The sequence below is a fragment of the Heptranchias perlo genome, chromosome 2 (assembly GCF_035084215.1).
Source record: "Heptranchias perlo isolate sHepPer1 chromosome 2, sHepPer1.hap1, whole genome shotgun sequence".
NCBI classification, from domain to species: domain Eukaryota; kingdom Metazoa; phylum Chordata; class Chondrichthyes; order Hexanchiformes; family Hexanchidae; genus Heptranchias; species Heptranchias perlo.
Genome location: NC_090326.1, coordinates 144,573,636 through 144,593,423, shown reverse-complemented (window position 1 = coordinate 144,593,423; position 19,788 = coordinate 144,573,636). Strand labels below are relative to the sequence as shown.

Here is a 19,788-nt window from a genome sequence, read left to right as displayed (position 1 = left end):
ATAGCAAGCTGGCTACAAAGCAGAAAACAAAGAGTAAGGGTTAAAGGTAGTTACTCAGACTGGCAAAAGGTGGGAAATGGTGTTCCACAAGGATCGGTGCTGGGACCACTGTTGCTTACCATTTACATAAACTATTTGGACTCGAGAATTGGAAGTACAATTTCAAAAATTGTGGACGACATCAAATTGGGGGGTATAGTTAATTTCGAGGAGGACTGCGACAAAATACAAGACACGAATAAACTTGCAGAATGGGTGTGTAATTAGCAAATTAATTTCAATATAGATAAGTGTGATGTATTACATTTTGGTAGGAAGCATAAGAGGGCCACATACTGCTTGTATAATAAGAGTCTAAATGGGATAGAGGATCAGAGGGATCTGGGGGTACAGATACTCAAATCACTAAAAGTAGCGACGCAGGTTAACAAGGGCATAAAAAGGTAAACCAAGCACTGGGGTTCATTCCTGGAGGGATAGAATTGAAAAGCAGAGAAGTTATGTTAAACTTGTACACAACCTTGGATAGACCACACTTGGAGTACTGTGAACAGTTCTGGTCTCCATATTATAAAAAGGATATAGAGGCACTGGAGAAGGTGCAAAAAAGATTTACTAGGATGATACCAGACTGAGAGGTTATACCTATCAGGAAAAATTGAGCAGGCTGGGGCTCTTTTCCCTAGAAGAGTAGACTGAGGAGTGGCCTGATAGAGGTCTTTAAGATTATGAAAGGGTTTGATAGGGTCGACGTAGAGAAGATGTTTCCACTTGCGGGGGAGACCAGAACTAGGGGCCATAAATATAAGATAGTCACTAATAAATCCAATGGGGAATTCAGAAGAAACTTCTTTACCCAGAGAGTGGTTAGAATGTGAAACTCGCTATCACAAGGAGTAGTTGAGGCAACTCGCGTTTAAGTGGAAGCTAGGTAAACATATGAGGGAGAAAGGAATAGAAGGATATGCTGATAGGGTTAGAGGGAGTAGGGAGAGGGAGGCTCGTGTGGAGCATAAACCGGCATGGACTTGTTAGGCAGACTGGCCTGTTTCTGTGTTGTACATTCTATTTAATCGGAGTCTTTTTGCAGTACAGGCTGAGGAGGTTGCAGATGCAAAACTAGAGCACCACCACTGATAGGAGGGTGTAAATACAGTGTGACAAATTTAGGCATTGAGGCATGGGCAGTTCCCATTATAAAGGTGGACATAGGAATCTTTAAGGCACAAGGCAAGTTTAGTCCTCCCCTTTCCCTACTACCCCCCCCTCCCCCACCACTGCCACTGATCGCGAGGGCCTCCTGAAAACTACCTCCCCGCGGCTTGCCTGAGTACTAGGGATCGTTCCTTCGGTCCACGCCAGTAGCCTCCTGCCACCTGACATTCTGCTGCCACGGGCCAGTCAGCTGCCTCTTCCCGCTAGTTTCAGGCGCACAACTGAACAAGTGAATGCGAATTATGCCCAGGCATTAAAATTGCCCAGGCCTCACGCTGCCGAGATCAAGATGGCTGGCCGCCCGCCTCGGCCCCTGCCTGCCCGATTCCCGCTCCGAGTTAAAATCGGGGCTATAATATTATCGGGAGTCCGACTTTACTCAATGGTTCAGATAGTGAGATCATCAGAGGGCCATCTAGAGACGTCATACCATTAGAAGGTTATGACCACTCACTGGGGGCAATTTTAACTTGAGATGCATAACGGGCATGTGTGGAGTGCGCCTGGCGCACGCCCGTTGTTACTGCTGTGAGGCTCGAGCCATTTTGAGACCCAGGCTAGTGAGCTGTGGGTGCTCCCAGGCGACTCAGCAGTCAGTCGAAGCCTTGGGGAGGGGAAGGTGATCCCGCGGGAAGCCTTGCACAGGTTGGCAGTAGGATGGAGTTTTCTGTGGGTCCAGAAGGTGCACTTCTGCTCTTCCTGGCCCCACAAAAATAAAAGATAAAAAGAAACTTGGGCCGTTTACTGAGCGGCCAAAGGGACCGCTGATTGGGGCCACTCAATGTTGGTCCAAAGGGCAGAACGTGAGCAGCACACACCCTGCCAATTTGTAGCTCAAAATTGCGATTGGGGTCCTGTGTACATCATGGGACCCCAATTTGCACATTAGAAGTGGCCTTACGCTTGAAACAAGTGGGCGTTCCGGCCACCCTTCTCAAGACTCTACTCAAGATGGTGGTGGCTGGACCGCCAGAGTAAACGGGTGGAAAGTGACCTCGTGCCATTTTTAGGTCATGACCACCCTGTTTACACCAGATGGAGGCCCCACTGTTTTCAATATATAATAGGTATAGTTAATAAACTCTATTGTATCTATTGCATGCAATATTAGTGATTATTTTAAACACTAGTTAACCTATTGCATGTTATGTAAGTTATTATAAGTTATTTTAAACACTAATGTACCTACTAATTGCAATGAGTTAATTGCAATATGAGTTATTATTTAAACAGTAAAGTATTTACTGTGAACAATGTTAATTATTTTAAACAATAATATATTTATACCATGTATTAGTTATTTTAAATACTAATGCACTTATTGTATATAATATTAATTATCTGACTAACTTGGTTGAATTTTTCGAGGAGGTAAAAAGGAGGGTCGATGAGGGTAGTGCATTTCATGTAGTCTACATGGATTTTAGCAAGACTTTTGACAAGGTCTCACATGGCAGGCTGGTCAAAAAAGTACATCCCATGGGATCCAAAGGAAAGTGGCAAGTTGGATCCAAAATTGGCTCAGTGGCAGGAAGCAAAGGGTGATGGTCGACGGGTGTTTTTGTGACTGGAAGGCTGTTTCCAGGGGGGTTCTGAAGAGCTCAGGACTAGGTCCCTTACTTTTTGTGGTATCTATCAATGATTTGGACTTAAATGTAGGGGGCATGATTAAGAAGTTTGCAGAGGTTACAAAAATTGGCCGTGTGGTTGATAGTTAGGAGGAAAGCTGTAGACTGCTGGAAGATATCAATGGACTAGTCAGGTGGGCAGAAAAGTGGCAAATGGAATTCAATCCGGAGAAGTATCAGGTCGTGCATTTGGGAAGGGAAAACAAGGCAAGGGAGTACACAATAAATGGAAGGATACTGAGAGGTGGAGAGGAAGTGAGGAACATTGGAGTGTAAGTTCACAGATCTCTGAAGGTAGCAGGACAGGTAGATAAAATGGTTAAAAAGGCATACAGGATACTTTCCTTTATTAGCCGAGGCATAGAATATAAGAGCAGGGAGGTTATGCTAGATCTATATAAAACACTAGTTAGGCCACAGCGTACAGTTCTGGTCACCACATTACAAAAAGGATTTAATTGCACTAGAGAGGGTACAGAGGAGATTTACGAGGATGTTGCCTGAAAGGATGGTAGAGGCAGAAACCCTCATCACATTCAAAAAGCACTTGGATATGCACTTGAAGTGCTGTAACCTACAAGGCTACGGACCAAGTGCTGGAAAGTGGGATTAGGCTGGGTGGCTCATTTTCAGCCAGCGTAGACACGATGGGCTGAATGGCCTCCTTCTGTGCCATTCTGTAAATTTTCTATGATTCTATGATTAATTATTTCAAATATAAACACACCCATTGCATGCAATATTAGTTATTATTCTAAATGCTAATTCTGTTGCCTGCAATATTAGTTATTTTAAAAACATATTTACCTAATATATGCAATATTAATTATTATTTTAAACATTAATGTATCTATTGTATGCAACAATTATTTTGTTCTGCTTTTAAAATGTTGTTTCCAGAATCTTCTTTATTTTGGGGAATTTTGAGCTAGGTTATAGATATTAATGAATATTACCAATGCTACTTACAGATACAAAGGAAGTCAAAAAACAGAATTTATTAAAAGATAAAGAAAGAATTATTGAAGAAATGGAGGCAGTCAAAGCTGGCACAGTTACATCATTATCGGGAGAGAAACATGTTGATGGAGCTCAAAATAGGCTAATTCAGTTGGAACGTTCTCGACATCCTGAAGTACGTGTTTTGAATTCCACTCGAATACAACCAGAATTAGGTCTCGAAATTCTTAATAAGGATTTACAATTAGGTGACAAACAGGCGGAAATGAAAGATGAACTGTTGAACAAAAATACCAAGTTGAGGGACAAACTAAGGAACGAGGAATCAGCCAGGGACGCAGAAAGAGAGAAACTGAAGACATACAATATGGCTAAATTATCTTCACCTTCACATTCACAACGACCAGAGCTGCCTGACTTAGGAAGTGAAGAAAATACTTTGGGCAGACTGCATAGATTGAAAGAAGCTTTAAAGTCACTTTATCACTATGCTTCTCACCGAATCGCAAACAGAGGTGATGATCAGTTTACAGTTAAACTTGAGTCCTAAAACAATGAAGCATTACAGTTTGAACAGGACAGAACAGGAAAATCAAACATTAAATTGTGATATAGCAATTAACACAATACAAAATAATTCATTTTTTGTGATTAAGAAATAATCCAAAAATAAATTGGGGCCAACATTTAAAGTAAAGGTAAATTGATTTTTTAATGCTTTATGGTTGCCAGCCCACACAAAACAAATTTATCTGCACTGCAACATTATTAAAGATTTTTCTCTATGACAAAAATATTGCTGTTTTATATTTAAAATGAATTGTAGCATTTTTTTTACCAAATGTATCAAAACATTTAGAAAGTTACAATCAGCTTCCAGTTTAGGCAATGAATTCATCAATGCAATAAAGGAAAATGCTTGAAAATGTCTCACTGTTGCCATAGAAAATTTATCAACTTGATCCCATTTTCATCAAGCAATGAGCAAAACCAAATGCGTGCTCAAAAATAGCGACAAGGTAGAAACACGAAAACTGCCCAATGCAACAAATAAGGGAGAGATGGTAACAGCAGAAGCAAAGAAACATGGAGGAAGTACGAAATTATGGAAGATGAGGAAAATAAATAAAAAGACCTTTAGAATGCTATTTACATTATTTATGACACAGAGGACAGTTATATGTGTGCCTATAGATCAAGTGTGAATATAAATACATTTTGTGCATACTAGTATTATTTAGTTTAAAGTAAACCCAATAGAATATGCCTTTTTACTTTATAGGAAGAATTTAGGCATCTGAAATAATAAAAGGTCAAGAACACATTTCAAATAGATTTATCACAAACCCCATATATTTATATTTAAAATATATTTAAAAACTAAAGTTATAGATTTCCTAAAAGAAAATTTTGTCACCAACTAATTATCAAATTATACAGTATCTGTTTGGAGCATTTAAATGTTACACAGTTTACGAGATTTAGTTTTGTCCTCTGTTATTGCAAATAAACATCAGATTCAGAGTTTTTCATGGAGGTAAACATCATATCAAATCCTTGGAAAATATTGTTCACGATATATATATATATATGCTCGATTGTACATGTATCGACTCTTTATTCATACATTGCACACATTGTAGGTGGTACTTGTGCTTTTAAACAGATTAATAAAGCTTAGCAAACAGCAGAAAGTAAATTGTGTGTTCAGTGATTAAGCAGCAATTGATAAAAACAGCTATTTTTCTATGACAAAGTTTGAAGAATTAAACCTCACCAAAATAAACTTATTTAAATACCGTATGTGTTAAAAAAGAAATTATCCTTCCTTATTTCGGTCCTCAGCTCAGTTGAAATCTCTGAGTGTTTAATTTTGAATATCAAATGCTCATTTATCCAAACAAATTCATTGACTCTCGAACTGTTTGGATAAACAAATGTGTAATTTACAGCATCATAACAGAAAATTGGAATAGCCTCTTAGGGTTAAAGGTAAAGGAAAATCACAAAGTTAAGTACACGAGGAAGGTCATTCAGCCTATTTAGCTCATTCTTCTTCATTAGCTATGGAGCTTCCATTAACTGCCTTATGAATGATTCCAGAGTTTTTGCCTCCAACACTTGAAAGACTGTTCCAGGTATTGATCCCGTGTTGGTCCCAATTTTCATTCCACTTTTCGGTTGGGAACGGGGTGGCAACATGCTCAAAATCGCAATGGAATACTTACTGCCTGTTCCCACGGTATTTCTGTTAGGATGGGGCCTCCGCATAGTTGGCCATAGCTCCTGCCAGAAACAGGTGGGAGCCTCATTATACAATGCAAATTGGCATCATATGACATCAATAATGCAACGCAATTTTCAAGTACCAACAGGCAGTCCGCGGGCACGCTGCTCCAAACAATTGAGCAGATAGTTTTGCTCCTGCTGCCCCCACAAAAAATCGATCCTCTGGATGCCAGACCCTCCGTAGCCTTCCTCCAGGATCGCCTCCTCCGACACTTAAACAGACCTCGACCGTGCAGGAGCCATTCGATTTCCAATGCACCTGATCCATGAGCGGCTCGGAATGTGCGGGTAGCTTGCCACAAATATGGTAATGAGGCCTGACCATCAAATTGGCTCGCTCCGCCTGCCTCCTGCCCGATGGAAAGGATCACATCAAAATAGGCCCAGTCGTGTGAAGTAATGCTTCCTGATATCAGTCCGGAACTTGATTTTCACCAATTTATACCTATGTCCTGTTTTCCTGAATTTATGGTTTAACTTGAAATAAGGTTAACTTTTTCTATTCTACTCTACTACGAGGTCCCCTCTCATTTATGTCCTGTCAGGGCTGAGGAGTCCAAGGCTCTGATATTTACGGGGAGGCTGGGAGGGTGCGGAGGAGGCCAAAAACGGCCAAAGAACGGCCAGAGAGGGTCTAACCACCTCCCCTTGACAGTCAATGGCATTACCATCGCCGAATCCCCCACCATCAACATCCTGGGGGTCACCATTGACCAGAAACTTAACTGGACCAGCCATATAAATACCGTGGCTACAAGAGCAGGTCAGAGGCTGGGTATTCTGCGGCAAGTGATTCAACTCCTGACTCTCCAAAGCCTTTCCACCATCTACAAGGCACAAGTCAGGAGTGTGATGGAATACTCTCCACTTGCCTGGATGAGTGCAGTTCCAACAACACTCAAGAAGCTCGACACCATCCAAGATAAAGCAGCCCACTTGATTGGCACCCCATCCACCACCCTAAACATTCACTCCCTCCGCAACCCCGCATTGTGGCTGCAGTGTGTACCTTCCACAGGATGCACTGCAGCAACTCGCCAAGGCTTCTTCGACAGCACCTCCCAAACCTGCGACCTCTACCACCTAGAAGGACAAGAGCAGCAGGTATATGGTAATAACACCACCTGCACGTTCCCCTCCAAGTCACACACCATCCCGACTTGGAAATATATCGCCGTTCCTTCACTGTCGCTGGGTCAAAATCCTGGAACTCCCTTCCTAACAGCACTGTGGGAGAACCTTCACCACACGGACTGCAGTGGTTCAAGAAGGCGGCTCATCACCACCTTCTCAAGGGCAATTAGGGATGGGCAATAAATGCCGGCCTCGCCAGTGAGGCCCACATCCCATGAACGAATAAAAAAAACTGCCGAGGCCAGGGAGGTCCTGCTAAACTTAACGTTAAAAAGGAGAGGCTGAAGGCTTCCTTGAGGTGCCTGGGGGAGCACTCCTGCTCCTCCTGGCCAACAAGGACTGCTGAAAAAGACACTTACCTTGTGCAGCTCCCACCTCCTGATCCCTGGGAAACCCGCGCAGCAAGAGTCAATTTTAAATTGGGCACCTTATTGCAGCGTGGGAGCCCGGTTTAAATACGTTAATTAAGTATCCCGTCTCTCCACGGCGGGACACTCGGACGCTACGATATTCGGCACCGTAAAAAAGGCAGCGTGCGCGGCGTGTTGGGGATGCATGCCCCGTATTTAACTCTTTAACAACCCCTTCCCACCCCCAGTGACCCTCTCCCATCCATCGTGAGGGGGTTAATATCGAGGCCCAAATTTTTCTAATATTTCTTTGTTCTTCAGTCCTCTGACACTAGGATCTGGATATTCCACTTTTGAGGAATCCTGGCACATCTTTTCTGGGGCAGGATTTCCACCCGCCATAAGGATGCACCATGACCCCGTCCTCGGAGATCTGCCATGGCACGGCATCACCAGCAGCCTCTGTGCTACCCGAAGTGTTTTAACAATTGTACCATAGCCTGTGCAAATCGATCGTCCTTTGATCGCTTGCATAGTCCTTCCAACTTTTTTTTAATTCCCCCCTCTGCTGCCCATAACAAGCCTGGATACTAGGATTAGCATTGTGGCTTTTCTCTGCAAAGAAGTTTAAGGTTTGGATGTTTCCCTGTGCTTTAGTGACCAAAACAGAATGCACTATTTGAGGTGCATCCTGACAAGAGCACTATATAACTTTAGCATGACTGCAACAAACTTTTTGTGGCAATATAGTTCAGCATTCTGTTTGCTTTGTTGATTCCTGGCTGGATATGGTCACCATCGAGTCTCTTATGACTTCCAGATGTCTTTCAATTCTTTCCTGAGCAAGTCTGACACCTTTTATTAGGTATGTGCCTCATAATTTCTTTCAGTGTGGAAGACTCTGCACTAATCTGTATTGAATTTGATCTGCCATAGTTCTGCTCATTTACAAATATTGTCAAGGTCTTTCTGCAACCCCGCGGCTGCTTTGTTAGACTCTAGTGCCCAAGTCTAGTTTGTATTAGTAGCACATTTGACCAATTACATTAATATGAATAGAATCAGGTGTTCCATTCCACACTTTTGGCAATGTTAAAATTCTTTTACCTGTAAACCTTACTGGGTAGTTTTCATTCCGTTAGTTTTATATTAATACTCTAAAGCTAACAATTAGTTATTTAATTAATAGTAATTGGTTATTTAATTAGCCTGTTGTGGACTCAATTGGACTAACATGAGTGTAAACATTTCCATACTAATTGATCTCTGTCCCCTGGCCAGCTGACAGTGACATGGCAGAGATCTTAGCCTTCATTTTCCTTTTCTGGATCGTCACTTCATTATTCATTTTCCCAGACAGTTTGATACATATTATGTGTTAGTTGATCTCCCATGGCATTGCACATGGGTTGGCAATACCTAGTGCAGTATTCAGGTCAAGCAGGACTAGATGGCAGGGGAACAGGAGGTGAAAGAGGAAGGTGGGCAGGGGGGAAAGAGAAAGAGAAAGGATGGGTGGGGGAGGGGGAGGGGGCTTCCCTTCATTCTTCTGATGCCAGATTTTTAACTCAACATGAGAGTGAGGGGAGGTAAGCATTACATTTTGGCAGGCAGGGGTTTTACTCTCATGTCAATGGTGGGGGGAGGGGGTGTGATGCTTTCCTCTATTGTGTTGGGGGGGGGGCGGGGGGGAGGGTCAAAGCTGTCGAGCGAGGGAATCTGTGGTTCATGGCAACATCTTTTAGTAAGGCCGATGAAGACTACACAATTTATCCTTTGGGTCCAGGATGTGTTCTCAACAGGAGTGGAAGTGGTGGTAAACAATCATTTTTTTCTCTTAATCAGGAAAAGCTAGCAATGGGAAGAGGGAAGATTGAACACAAAAATCTTGGAAATGGGATAAATATGGGGCTGCAGCAGTCTGAAGTAGGATAGCAGGAGCAGAGTTTATTGAGTTGTGCCTTTGGGTAGGATCCTTGGAGTGTTCATGAGGCAGAAATCATGAACGTTCATGAACTGGGGATGGGCAATAAATGCTGATCTTGCCAGCGATGCCCATATCCTCAGAATGATTTTAAAAAATTCAGGGGAAGGTGATTTTTAGCACTTTTCCAGCTGAACCCTGGGAAGCATTTATAAGTTTTGAACCTTTATTATTTTTTCACTCTTCAAATTTGGCACACTACAAAAGACAATTACGTGATGTACCTGTACTGTGAAGGTTTTATGAGAGGAAAAACATTCCTGGTCAACCACCCAGTGGCTTTGCAGTGGAACCGCATGCTGACTCAGAATATCACCAAACTGTACCAGTAGTGGGTTTTGGAACCAAACGTTATGTGACAGGTCTTTTACATTGTAAAGGCCCTCACAGCACAGCCTGTAGCTGTAACTTCAGGTAATCGTTTACACTTTTAATATGGTTTTCCCATTGTCAAAGCCTAACGTAGAGGTTTTCAAAGTATTTTGAGACGAAATGTTGCACTCCGCTCATCATCTAAAAAAAATTACACCGTTGCATTCAGCTACATACCAGTTTTTCAACTGGAACCATTCACTGTTCACAGGTTTCAGTTACACATTGTGGCCTAACTAGGTATCACTTCTGAATCCACTGTTCAGCCATCAGAACATCTCAAGGATGATAAGTTGCACTGAAATTGAATACATTTTGGTAGATAAAGTGTTGACTTTTTAAAATTGTGGGGATGGAGAAGGAAACATTCTTCTATTTGCTATTTACAGCAAGGTTGTAAGCATGTTCTTTATACTCATGTTAATGATTTTGCTACAGATAGGACAAAACTCACCTGATGTTCACTTGCTCTGTTGGGAATTGTGGACACAAGGCCTTACCTCACATTTGTGATCTATTGCACTGGTATACCATTGCGTTGCTCCATTGTTTTGTTTTGGCTTGAATATATTTCTGCTCTGTATTGGGTAGCAGCTGTGGCTCAGTGGTAGAACTCCCACCTTTGACTCACAAGGTTGTGGTCCCACTCCAGAGACTTAAACATAAAATCTAAGCTGATGCTGCATGCAGTAGTGAGGGAGTGCTGCACTGTCAGAGGTGCCATCTTTCAGGTGAGATATTAAATCAAGGCCCTGACTGCCCTCTTAAGTGGAAGCAAAAGATCTCATGGCACTATTTCAAAGAAGAGCAGGGGAGTTTTCCTTGGTGTCCTGGGCAATATTTCTCCCTCATCCAATGCCTAAAAACAGATTATCACATTGCTGTTTGTTGGAGCTTGCTGTGTGCAAATTGGCTGAAGCATTACAACAGTGGCTACACTTCAAGAGTCCTTCATTGGATTCAACCATTTTGGGATGTCCTGAGGTCATAAAAAGCACTATATAAATGCAAGTCTTTACTTTTTTTCTTTTAGCACTTCTTGTGATATTATTTACAGTGTTTGTTATATATTAAAAATTGTCTTCATTTTTTTCAAGGGAAGACAAACAGCAATTATGTAAACTATTATCTAGGAATTTGATTTAAAATTCAATGTATTGCTAAAATAAGTATTAAAATTCCAAGCATAATAAATTGTTTTTCTTATCCCATTATTTAAATGTCTTTCTTTGCCCATTTTATTTGGTTTCCCTGTGACAGCCACAATACTCTAACTGAAAGGGTGAGCAGGCACACTGCTCCAAGGCTTTTGCCAGTGCTAACTGAACCAATTGGTTGAAAGTGGACAAGCACAGTGTAGGTTGAGTCGGGCTCAGATTTGTATTCCCTCCCTCAAGGAAGCACTTAATTCGCCTCTGTTCAGCAACTTCCACCTCTGCCCAAAAACATACAAAACCTCTTGCCAATACCATGAAATATTAACCAGCTGATTTCCCATGACATTGCTAATGGGTTGTTTATAAGTTGACTACAGAATATTTTTTATGGTTCTCGGATAGGATTGTTCAATGTTAACCGCATGCAGCAAGACCTGGACAACATCCAGGCTTGGCTGATAAGTGGCAAGTAACATTCGTGCCAGACAAGTGCCAGGCAATGACCATCTCCAACAAGAGAGAGTCTAACCACTTCCTCTTGACATTCAACGGCATTACCATCGCCGAATCCCCCACCATCTACATCCTGGGGGTCACCATTGACCAGAAACTTAACTGGACCAGCCTCATAAATACTGTGGCTACAAGAGCAGGTCAGTGGCTGGGTATTCTGGGGCGAGTGATTCACCTCCTGACTGCCCAAAGCCTTCCCACCATCTACAAGGCACAAGTCAGGAGTGTGATGGAATACTTTCCATTTGATTGGTACCCCATCCACCACTCTAAACATTCATTCCCTTCACCACCGGCGCACAGTGGCTGCAGTGTGTACCATCTACAGGATGCACTGCAGCAGCTCGCCATGGCTTCTTCGACGCACCTCCCAAACCCACGACCTCTACCACCTAGGAGGATAAGGGCAGCAGGTACATGGAAACAACCAAGTCACACACCATCCCGACTTGGAAATATATCTCCGTTCCCTCATCTTCGCTGGGTCAAAATCCTGGAACTCCCTGTCTAACAGCACTGTAGGAGAACCTTCACCACACGGACTGCAGCGGTTCAATGAGGCGGCTCACCACCACCTTCTCAAGGGCAATTAGGGATGGGCAATAAATGCAGGCCTTACCAGTAATGCCCACATCCCATGAACGAATAAAAAAAAAATTACATGCGTTAGTCAAGACCATTTAGAAACTAGCAGGAATGATACATTCATTCTTACAGACACAAAACATTTTATTAGTGAGATAATTTAACAATTCTCAAACCTTTCCAAGTCTGGCACCACCACCTTAAGCATCATGGGCTGGGTCCCAACAAAATAAATTCTGATAAACCCTTTTGTATCCCACTTGTAAAGTGTAAGTCATGTTTTTTTTTATTCATTCGTGGGATGTGGGTGTTGCTGGCAAGGCCAACATTTATTGCCCATCCCTAATTGCCCTTGAGAAGGTGGTGGTGAGCCGCCTTCTTGAACTGCTGCAGTCTGTGTGGTGAAGGTTCTCCCACAGTGCTGTTAGGAAGGGAGTTCCAGGATTTGGACCCAGCGACGATGAAGGAACGGCGATATATTTCCAAGTCGGGATGGTGTGTGACTTGGAGGGGAACGTGAAGATGGTGGTGTTCCCATGTGCCTGCTGCTCTTGTCCTTCTAGGTGGTAGAGGTTGCGGGTTTGGGAGGTGCTGTCGAAGAAGCCTTGGCGAGTTGCTGTAGTGCATCCTGTGGATGGTACACACTGCAGCCATAATGCGCCGGTGGTGAAGGGAGTGAATGTTTAGGGTGGTGGATTGGGTGCCAATCAAGCGGGCTGCTTTGTTCTGGATGGTGTCGAGCTTCTTGAGTGTTGTTGGAGCTGCACTCATCCAGGCACGTGGAGAGTATTCCATCACACTCCTGACTTGTGCCTTGTAGATGGTGGAAAGGCTATGGGGAGTCAGAAGGTGAGTCACTCGCCGCAGAATACCCAGCCTCTGGCCTGCTCTTGTAGCCACAGTATTTATATGGCTGGTCCAGTTAAGTTTCTGGACAATGGTGACCCCCAGGATGTTGATGGTGGGGAATTCGGCAATGGTAATGCCGTTGAATGTAAAGGGGAGACGGTTAGACTCTCTCTTGTTGGAGATGGTCATTGCCTGGCACTTGTCTGGCACGAATGTTACTTGCCACTTATGAGCCCAAGCCTGGATGTTGTCCAGGTCTTGCTGCATGTGGGCTCAGACTGCTTCATTATTTGAGGGGTTGCGAATGGAACTGAACACTGTGCAATCATCAGCGAGCATCCCCATTTCTGACCTTATGATAGAGGGAAGGCCATTGATGAAGCAGCTGAAGATGGTTGGGCCTAGGACACTGCCCTGAGGAACTCCTGCAGCAATGTCCTGGGGCTGAGATGATTGGCCTCCAACAACCACTACCATCTTCTTTGTGCCACGTATGACTCCAGCCACTGGAGAGTTTTCCCCCTCATTCCCATTGACTTCAATTTTACTAGGGCTCCTTGGTGCCAAACTCGGTCAAAGGCTGCCTTGATGTCACGGGCAGTCACTCTCACCTCACCTCTGGAATTCAGCTCTTTTGTCCATGTTTGGACCAAGGCTGTAATGAGGTCTGGAGCCGAGTGGTCTTGGCGGAACCCAAACTGAGCATCGGTGAGCAGGTTATTGGTGAGTAAGTGCCGCTTGATAGCACTGTCGATGACACCTTGCATCACTTTGCTGATGATTGAGATTAGACTGATGGGGCGGTAATTGGCCGGATTGGATTTGTCCTGCTTTTTGTGGACAGGACATACCTGGGCAATTTTCCACATTGTCGGGTAGATGCCAGTGTTGCAGCTGTACTGGAACAGCTCGGCTAGAGGCGCAGCTAGTTCTGGAGCACAAGTCTTCAGCACTACTATGTCTGCTTAATCTAGTTGAATTTTTTGAGGAGGTCACTAATAAGGCAGATAAGGGAGTGTCTATGGAGGTTATCTATATGAACTCCCATAAGGAATTCGATAAGGTTCCACACTAGAGATTATTAGCAAAAATATGAGTGCATGAAATTGGCGGTTGCCTTTTGACTTGGGTTGTAAATTGGTTGGGAGGTAGGAGACAGAGAGTCGGGATAAAAGGTAGGTACTCTGGTGGGATGTAACAAGTGGTGTTCCCTAGGGTTCTGTTCTGGGGCCTCAATATTTCACCATATTTATTCATGACTTGGATGAAGGAATAGAGAGTTGTATATCCAAGTTTGCAGATGACATTAAGTTAGGAGGGACAATAAGTAGTGAAGATGGGGGCAGGGAGTTGTAAAAGAACATAAACAAATTAAGTGAATAGGCAAAACTATGGCAAATGGAGTTCAATGTGGACAAGTGTGAGGTCATCCCCTTTGGACCCAAGAAAGATAAATTGGAGTATTTTCTAAATGGTGACAATGTAGGAACTGTAGAGGAGCAGAGCGATTTGGGAGCCTGAGTGCAAAAAGCATGAAAAGCCAGCTAACACATACAAAAAGCGATCAAAAAGGCTAATGGAATTTTGGTAGGAAGAATGAGAAGAGGCAATATAAACCAATTGTTTCATTTTAAAGGGAGTACGGGAACAGAGAGACCTGGGGGTGCAAATACACAAATTTTTGAAGGTGGCAGGACAAGTGGAGAAGGCTGTTTAAAAAGCATATGGGATCCTGGGCTTTATTAATAGAGGCTTAGAGGCCGATTTTTGGATGGCGGAGCGGGTGCGTTGGGGGCGGGGGGGCTCGTAAAATGGCAGAAATCCGGAGTGGGTTCAGAGCCCAGCTCGAACCTGTTGACTTCCGGGTTCCCCAATGACGCGTTCGGGTGCGCGCGCAGCTCCCGCATGCGGGACTCCCAACGCCAATTAAAGCCGGCGGGATGCTGCTTTACCTAGTCAGGCAGATAGTTGAGGTACTTGAGAGACCTCATTGAGTGGACATTTTGGCAGGGGTGCTGTGGGAAACACTCCCTGTTGGAGCAGACGTGTTTCAGCCAGCGGCCAGTGGGAGATGTCAAGGATTATTTGACAGGTGGGGAGAAAGCCTCATTTATTGCAGCAGGGCACTCTGTCACTTCAGACAAAGTTTTGGCTACAAGTCTTTTCACTCAAAATTCTTACTTTACAATTAAAATTCTGCTGTGCAAACACATTTACATATTTTGCGGACCCCCTCAAACTCACACCATCAGGATGGGGGGGGGGGGCGCCATGGCTGCATTCATCACTTCATCTGAGGACGAGCAACATCACCAGCCTCGCCAGGCACGCCGTCCATATAGAGCTCCACAACACAGTGCTGTGCCACAGGCACCTGCACAAGAGCACGGAGGGCAACAACAGAGAGAGCAGGAGGCACTACCCTCGCAATTTTGACTTTGATCCTCTGTACGCGCTGCTCCTCAGAGAGGTCCAGGAAGCTGAGCCTCTACAGACCGAGACTCAGCTTCTTGGACCTCTCTGAGGAGCAGCGCGTACAAAGGCTCAAAGTCAGTTGCCTGGTAGTCGCAGACATCTGCAGCCTTCTTCATGCTGAGCTACTCCCGGCTGGCCCGAGCAGCATCCCCTTACCTGTTGCTGTCGAAGACACCACTGCCCTCAACTTCTTCGCCTCAAATGGTTCCAGGGTCCCACCGGGGACATCGCCGGGGTTTCTCAGTCATCTGCACACAATTGCATAAGGCAGGTCACCGACGGCTTGTTTCACAGGGCCTCGCACTACATCAACTTCCCCATGGACGACCTCAGCCAGACGGAGAGGGCAGTGGGATTCCACGCTGTGGCTGGCTTCCCATGGGTGCAGCTGTAATCGATTGCACCCATATAGCAAATCGAGCACCTCCACACGAGCCAGGACTGTTCATCAACAGGAAGGGCTATCACTCCATCAACACTCAGCACATCTGTGACCTCCGCAAGAGATTCCTTCACGTCCGCGCCAGATACCCTGGCAGCTTCCACGATTCCTTCATCCTCCAGGTGTCGAACATCCCCCCCCTCTTCCACGCACCGAATACCTGCAAGGGCTAGCGCCTCGGGGACAAGGGATACCCCCTGCACATGTGGCTCACGATACCTCTGAAGAACCCCACCACCGAGCAACAGCGTCGATATAAGGACAGCCACATCGGCACCAGGTCTACAATTGAGCATTCTATAGGGCTGCTCAAGATGCAAATTAGGTGCCTTGATCGTTCTGGGGGAATGCTTCAATTCGCACCAAACAGAGTGGGACGCATTATAGTCAAGTGTTGTGCCCTGCACAACATGGCACAACAGAGAGGGGTGCCGCTTGAGGAGGCCCCATCCACATCTGCCACCCATATTGAGGAGGAGGAGGAGGATGAGGAGGACGAGCAATCCATGGGCAGAACAGCGGCTCACCTGGCTGCTCGTGAGGCCAGGGAGTCACTGATATGTGAACGGTTCTCCTAACATCAGAAAGTGTGAAGAGTCAAGTCCTCAGCACCTTGACAGAGGAACGGCCACACCAGTCCCCCCACCCCCCCCTCGCTCCCTGCATAAAACAGTCCTGCAACTACACATACACCCACTGTATAGTGACCCAATGGGTGGCATCAAGTGTGGGCATTCATGGTGAACCTCATGAAAGGGCCCTATTACACAAGCCAGTAAAGCATGGCCAAGACGTGGCAGTAGTGGTGACAATAATATTTAATTGTGCGTTGAACAAAAAGCAAATATAAATAAAAAACATGACCAATCGTCAAACACCCTTGTGTATCCCCTTTGTGCTCACAAAAACTTCGCCTTTCGCTTCCGACTACTCCTACGTGGTGCATTCCCCTGTGGTTGCAGCAGAGGTAGTGGCAGGTTGCTCTTGTTCATGCCCTGACCGATTAGATGCTTTGGGCCTACGCCCTCTGGGTTTCAGTGCCCGTGAGGGGCCCTCCAAAGACTGCTCCACCTGTACCTGTGCAGAGGCAGACTCGGCCACCTGGAGAGGAGGCAGCATTGTGGCTACTGGTTGACAGGGGGGCAACGGGTGAGACGTGGAGCGTTTTGAGTGGCGTTCCCACTTCCATGTCCCCTTTCGTCATCATCCCTCCCCTGGGCCAGGCCCACACCACTCCTACCACTCTGCTGGATGACAGTTTGGAGGACATGTGTGAAGCCTTGTAAGGCCAGTGCTACAATATCTGCCTGCCTGCCTAAGGTGGCAGAATGTAGTTCACCCTGAGTCTGAAGGGCCGTTGTCAGGGCCTGAATGGTCTCATTTGTGAGCCGTGCTTGAAGCTCCATGGGGGCTCGCCTTCCCTCCATTGCAAACATTCCCACACTTACTCGCGACACCATCTCAGAGATGCCCTCACATCCCTGTGCCAGTATCTCAGAGATGCCTTCCCTTATCTGTGCCACCATTCCACTCATGCAGGAGTTGGACTCCTCCATCCTCTGTGCGATTGTGGAGAGTGCACGTGGCACCTGTTCCAGTACCTCACAAATGTGCTGCTGCCCCTCGATCATTCTCCTTTTAATGGGTGGCCCCAGAGTTCAGCATCTGTGTCCAGCTGAGCAGAGTCTGGAGAAGAGTGCTCCCACCGATGCGGACTCTCCACAGCTGCCCCCGCCACCAGTGTCTGCTCGTGCTCACGTGTGTGGTGACTCACCATGTGCGACCCCAACTAACTGAGGACGGGGACCCACCGAGGTATGTGTATCTTGGATGGCTCGCTCAGATGTGACGGTGCCCCCTCAGAGGCCGGCAGGTCCTCTGAGGAATCGCCCTCCGCCGTCACAGCAGTCGCTGAAGGCCCTGTAAGAGAACAGAAGGCAATATTAAGCATGATGACAAATGTTGAGATGCTGAAGATGGCAAGACATGTTAACATCAATTGATATTGTGAGTGCTGAATGTTAAAGTTCTGACACCAGATGTTTGTCGAAACTATCGGTGTCCCCGACGGACAAGCACTCGAGGGTGCGGCTTATCTCCAGCGCCTTCTGCTCCACGTCAGTGAGGACGACTAGATGATAGGGTCCTCACCCTCTCTCGTGCATTCTGGGCTCTCTTTTCCTATAAGGGGAGAAAGTAGAGTGGCGTGAGTGAGTGATGGTGACGTGGCCAACCGATGAATGCATTGGTTTGGGTGAGGGTGACCGTGAAAGAGAAGCATCAGAGGGTGAGTATGAGACAGAGCCATGACATTGTATGAGGATTAGGTTGAGTGGTAGTGGTGGGGTGACTAATGGGGAGGTGAGGAAGTGGTGAGTAAGTGCAGGTTAAGTTGAGGATGAGCTTTGAGTGGGTGTGAGGAATGATGTGATAGAGTAGTGTTGGCATTGCGGAATGAGTTGTGGGGTGGGGGTGGTGATGTCGGAGAATGAGTAAGTGTCGGGGAATGAGTAGGTGTACTTATTTTTGCTGACCTAGTTAGGTCACTGAAGCACTTCCTGCACTGTATCCAGGTGCGGGAGATGTTACTGCTGCTGCTGACCTCGTCTGCCACCTCGAGCCAAGCCTCCTTGGTGGCAGAGGCAGGCCACTTCCTCCCGTCCGCCTAGTAAAAGACATCCCTCCTCCTCCTCATCCCATCCAGTAGCACCTCTAGTGAGGCATCACTGAATCTAGGAGCAGCCTTTCCCCTCTTAATCAGTCCGTTGGTCCTTTTTTGCTCCTCTGCTTTGATTCTCTCTCTTTCTGATCCTATTTGCCTTTTTTGTCTTTTGGCTGCTTTGCTTCTGTCTCAATCTCTCCTTCACTTCTGTGTCTTTCTTCTTCTTCGCATTGGTTTCTTGTTCTTTCTTCCTTCACTTCTGTTCTCACTCTCTCCCTGTTCTCTCTCTTCTCCTTCACTTCTGTTCCTCTCCGCTGTTTCTATCTGCCTTCCTTTTCTTCTGCTTCTTGCTGCTCTCTTCACTTTTCTTCCCTCCTCCCCTTCTGCTGCCTTACTGGAGGGATCTGTACAGCAAAATTTAGGGACTAAAAGAAAACAAAAAATAATGAAAAAAAACTTATGTGCTGGTGTCCCAAAACGCTTCACTGGAGGGGTGTGGCCATAAAGGGATTTAAACACATGGATTGGAGGCATTGGGGGAGCGGAAGGTAATGCAGGTCAGCAAGCACAGGTGTGATGGGTGAGCCGGACTTAGCGCGGGATGGGATAGGGACAGCAGAATTTTCATAGAATCATAGATTCATAGAAATTTACGGCACAGAAGGAGGCCATTGGGCCCATTGTGTCTGTGCCGGCTGTAAAGAGCTATCCAGCCTAATTCCACTTTCCAGCTCTTGGTACTGTAGGTTACAGCACTTCAAGTGCATATCCAAGTACATTTTAAATGCGATGAGGGTCTCTGCTTCCACCACCCTTTCAGGCCGTGAGTTCCAGACCCCCACCACCCTCTGGGTGAAAAAAATTCTCTTCAGCTCCCCTCTAATTCTTCTACCAATCACTTTAAATCTATGCCCCCTCGTTATTGACCCCTCTGCTAAAGGAAATAAGTCATAGAACCATAGAATCACAGAAAATAGGAGCAAGAGTAGGCCATTCGGCCCTTCAGGCCTGCTCCACCATTCAAAATGATCGTGGCTGACCGTCTAATTCAGTACCCTGTTCCCGCTTTTTCCCCACCTCCCTTGATCCCTTTAGCATTAAGAAATATATCTATCTCCTTCTTGAATATATTTAATGACTTGGCCTCCACTGCCTTCTGTGGTAGAGAATTCC

General features: G+C 45.5%; 1 protein-coding gene across 1 annotated transcript in view; it reads left to right on the top strand.

Moving 5' to 3' along the window:
- The window catches only part of LOC137334494 (leucine-rich repeat-containing G-protein coupled receptor 4-like), a 134,619-nt gene extending 129,472 nt beyond the window's left edge, over nt 1-5,147 (top strand). Inside the window, exon 10 of the mRNA XM_067999207.1 lies at nt 3,815-5,147. Within this exon, the coding sequence (XP_067855308.1) occupies nt 3,815-4,353 (539 nt within the window). The 3' untranslated portion in view covers nt 4,354-5,147. The remainder of the gene's footprint in view (nt 1-3,814) is intronic.
- Nucleotides 5,148-19,788: the final 14,641 nt, after the last annotated feature.